This window comes from Papaver somniferum, chromosome 5, assembly GCF_003573695.1.
Source record: "Papaver somniferum cultivar HN1 chromosome 5, ASM357369v1, whole genome shotgun sequence".
Lineage (NCBI taxonomy): Eukaryota > Viridiplantae > Streptophyta > Magnoliopsida > Ranunculales > Papaveraceae > Papaver > Papaver somniferum.
Window position 1 is genome coordinate 82325093 of NC_039362.1, and position 3402 is coordinate 82328494.

The 3402-nt window shown below is 39.7% G+C and overlaps 1 protein-coding gene across 1 annotated transcript; it reads right to left on the bottom strand.

Annotated features, from left to right (window-relative positions):
- Positions 1–1688: 1688 nt before the first annotated feature.
- On the bottom strand, positions 1689–2911 carry LOC113277588 (protein PLANT CADMIUM RESISTANCE 2-like). Its single transcript, XM_026526644.1, has 4 exons — positions 2666–2911; positions 2378–2449; positions 2029–2241; positions 1689–1932 (listed from the first exon to the last, which is right to left on the bottom strand). The coding sequence occupies exons 1-4, from the start codon at positions 2847–2849 to the stop codon at positions 1850–1852; spliced, it is 552 nt and encodes a 183-aa protein (XP_026382429.1). The 5' UTR covers positions 2850–2911; the 3' UTR covers positions 1689–1849.
- Positions 2912–3402: the final 491 nt, after the last annotated feature.

The following is a 3402-nucleotide window of genomic DNA, read 5'->3' on the forward strand; positions in this document are numbered from 1 at the left end:
CAAGTATAACATGCCGTTGTTGAACATTGCTTGCCATACTTCGGACAAAAACACGTTTACGATTGCATGGGGTTTAATGGATCATGAGAACAATGTGAGTTTCATTTGGATGTTGGCGACGTTGAGGTCCATTTATAACGGTGATAATTTTCCAAGGGTTATTGTAACGGATAATGATCAATCCTTAATGCATGCAATAACGGTAGTGTTTCTGGAAGCCCAAAACTTGCAATGTAGTGGCACATTCAATGCAATCTCAAAACCAATTGCCATCATCATTTCCAATCTAAAAGACCAAGGAAGGGTACCAAGAGGTCAAAGGAAGAGGATGAGCGCATTAGTAAATTAACCGTGGAAGAACGTAAGGAAGAGGATAGGTTATTTGAAGAAAAGTAGAAGGAGGATGGAATTATTTGGAAAATGTTCATGAAAGCATGGGACAAAATCGTTTGGTCGATGACCGAGGAAATTTACGAATGTAACTTGAAGAAATTTGAGGATGAATACGGCACGGACTACCCAAAACCGGTTGAGTATTGTAAAAAACAATGGTTAACGATTAAGGAGAGGTTTGTGTTTGCATGGACATATGAATATCGTAATTTCAAGAACGAGGCGACAAGCATTGCGGAGGGGTCTCATGGTCGACTAAAGAAAATACTAATTGGTAATCAAAATGGAGTTGTGTCGATCCAAGAAGCAATCCATGAATTCACCAATCGTGATCTCGTGAAGATTAGGAAATGTATGCAATTTAGTGTACACCAATTCCCGATGGAACATATTAAGGAAAAATTGCTTCTAAGGGGAGTTGTTCATAAAGTTTCAAGATGGGCAAAAAATCGCATGATGAAACAATTGAAGTTATATAAAACTTATGATGACTAGAATACGGTTTGTGTTTGCAAGGATATGATAGGTATTGGACTCCCGTGTCGTCATAAGTTGGGTAGGTATGTTGAAGTGATTGACATCAATGATATTCATCCATTTTGGAAGCAATTAAATTTCACTCCGAACACCCCGGTAGTTGATGGTCCGTCTTTCTTGGAGTCGGAATTGTGTGCACGAATAGCCGAGCGTTACGCTACATCAAACGGCACCAAAAATCAAATATTGATGCATAATTTGGAGGAAGCCCTTCACCCTTGTTTAAGGGAGGTTGATGAACCTATTAAGCAAAAGAACACCGGTAGGCCGAACACCGAAGTGTCGAGGACCATCCAAAGAAAAGAGTTGAAGGAGTATTTGTCTAATAAAAGAATATTGTCTAGGCCCGAGCGTTCGGAAGCCGAATTTGAAGATGAGCCGGAACCTAAGAAAAGAGGTCGTCCAAGAAATGATCAAAGTGGACCAACTACCCGACAAGTAAGGCCAAAGATCTCTACAGAGCCTTCTCAAGTAAGTCAACCCAATGTTGTCGAAGAAGTTGTTGAGTAAATGAACGCCTCGCAACAAACCCAAACAATGGAAATTCTTACTATAAAAGAGGACAAAGGTACTCTTCGTTGCCCTAGAGATCTTAATGGAAGACCAAATCGATCCACATATACAATATACAAAGAGTATTTGGAACAACTCCCTCCACTTATCATTCCATTTGTTTTGTCGACCGACGAGGTTGATGGGGATGGAAATTGTGGGTTTCACGTTGCTACGGAACAAATGGGCTACTTTAGAGAAGCGGATATCGAAGATGTCACCCAATGCCAATATTTAAGAAATAAGATGGCGGTACAACTAGTGAAGGACAATATGGCAACCCTGGTTACATAGAAAGATGGATATTTCAGACACCAGAGAATAAGTTCACAAGTAAAATCAATCCAAGCATGCACTTTTGTCATCTTTATCGTTCCATGCTTCCATATGCAGCAGGTGGAGTCAAAGCCACATCTCCTCCTCTGCCCCTTTCCATGTTACCATGCCATCCTGTACATCGCATATCAATTCATTAACGCAAGATTTTACATCTTCCTTGATAGAAAATGATGGAAAATATACAGATGAGAATATATATGCACTTACCTAATGACACATCGAAACCCTTGTTCTTGAGTTCCCTATACTCTTGGCATAGGGCACAAGGTCCGCAACAAAAATGAATGAGGCAATCAGTACAACTGTTCCCCTCTAAGTTGTAGGTTTTTCTGAATTTGGAACGGTACATACACGAATATACCCAAGAACAACCAGTCAGAACCGCTATTAGGGTATACAGTGCCCCGTTCACTCCACAAGCTGCAGGTCAAACACATTCAACTTTTAACACCATGGAGACTATTCAATAAACAAAGATGCAACCATATCATCCTTATAATGGTTGTGCGAGTGGAAATATAAACAATTAGTAGATCTAGGGCTAAATTATACTTACCAGAGGATCCTCTATCGAGGATTTCGGATATCTGACCAAATGTAATGCACGGGCACCAGCATGTCAAGCAACCTGCAACAAAATAAATGTATGCGTCAATGATGATGAAATTGTAGCAGTGTTACGCCTCAAGGCTAGACGGATGCTTAATTTCTCTGGTACGTGTTATTGTGTTAATCATTCCTTCTAATTAAACACCAAACTAACACAATTATCCTGACAAAAACTTGTAAGTGTACTCCAGACTCCAGTAGAGTTTTCAGAGACTAAGAGTTCTAAGAAACTTACAATTGCTGCAGTCATCAAAACAGCCACAAAGGTCAGTAGACCAAGGAACTAGAGGTTGAGGCCGGGGTTGGTTCTGAAATGAAATTGAGGCTTTCTGGAACTGAGAGTCGTCAATTGGGACACCGGTAGCCATGGGTTGTTCTCGAGCATATGAAGGTTGGGGCGGTGGCGTAGAGTAAGACATTTTGAAGGATGCAGAGAGAGAGAGAGAGGATAGTTTTCTGAAGCGGGTTCGTTCTCGTTTTTCTGGTTGCGTACATATATAGAAGAAAATGTAGGACTTAGTCCAATGATCTCAGTTCAAATGAAGTAAGAACAAAAATCAGGAACTGGACTCGTTGCTTCCTTCGAAATTCATTGGTCCCTCAAACACACAGTACCTACCAAGTGGGCAAGTGGCATAATAATCAAAATGAAGACAAAATTCGAGTATTGACTTGACTTGATGACTTCTGCAAACCACTAGAGTCCTTGTCAATTTCTATTGCATTACCAAGCTTAACAAATGGGTCATTTGTCCAAACATTTTTGAAACATGATTCAAATGGACAAGTAAAAATTAGTATGGGTGAAATGGACACAAAAAACAATAGCAAGAATGAAATTGGATTCATCCTGACTTGAACTTAAAAAAATAGCAAGGATGAAACTGGATGCATCCTGATGTAAATTAAAAATAAAAAAAATATTTGAAAATGGGTAGGATGAAACCGTTTACATCCTTGCTATTTTTACAT

Bases quoted from the DNA above. Each gene is read 5' to 3' on its own strand.
- LOC113277588 (XM_026526644.1), bottom strand. From the start codon at position 2,849: ATGTCTTACTCTACGCCACCGCCCCAACCTTCATATGCTCGAGAACAA. The intron at 2,242-2,377 runs GTAAGTATAATT...TTTGACCTGCAG, and splicing joins CCTCGATAGAGGATCCTCTG to CTTGTGGAGTGAACGGGGCA. The intron at 1,933-2,028 runs GTAAGTGCATAT...TGCGATGTACAG, and splicing joins GGGTTTCGATGTGTCATTAG to GATGGCATGGTAACATGGAA.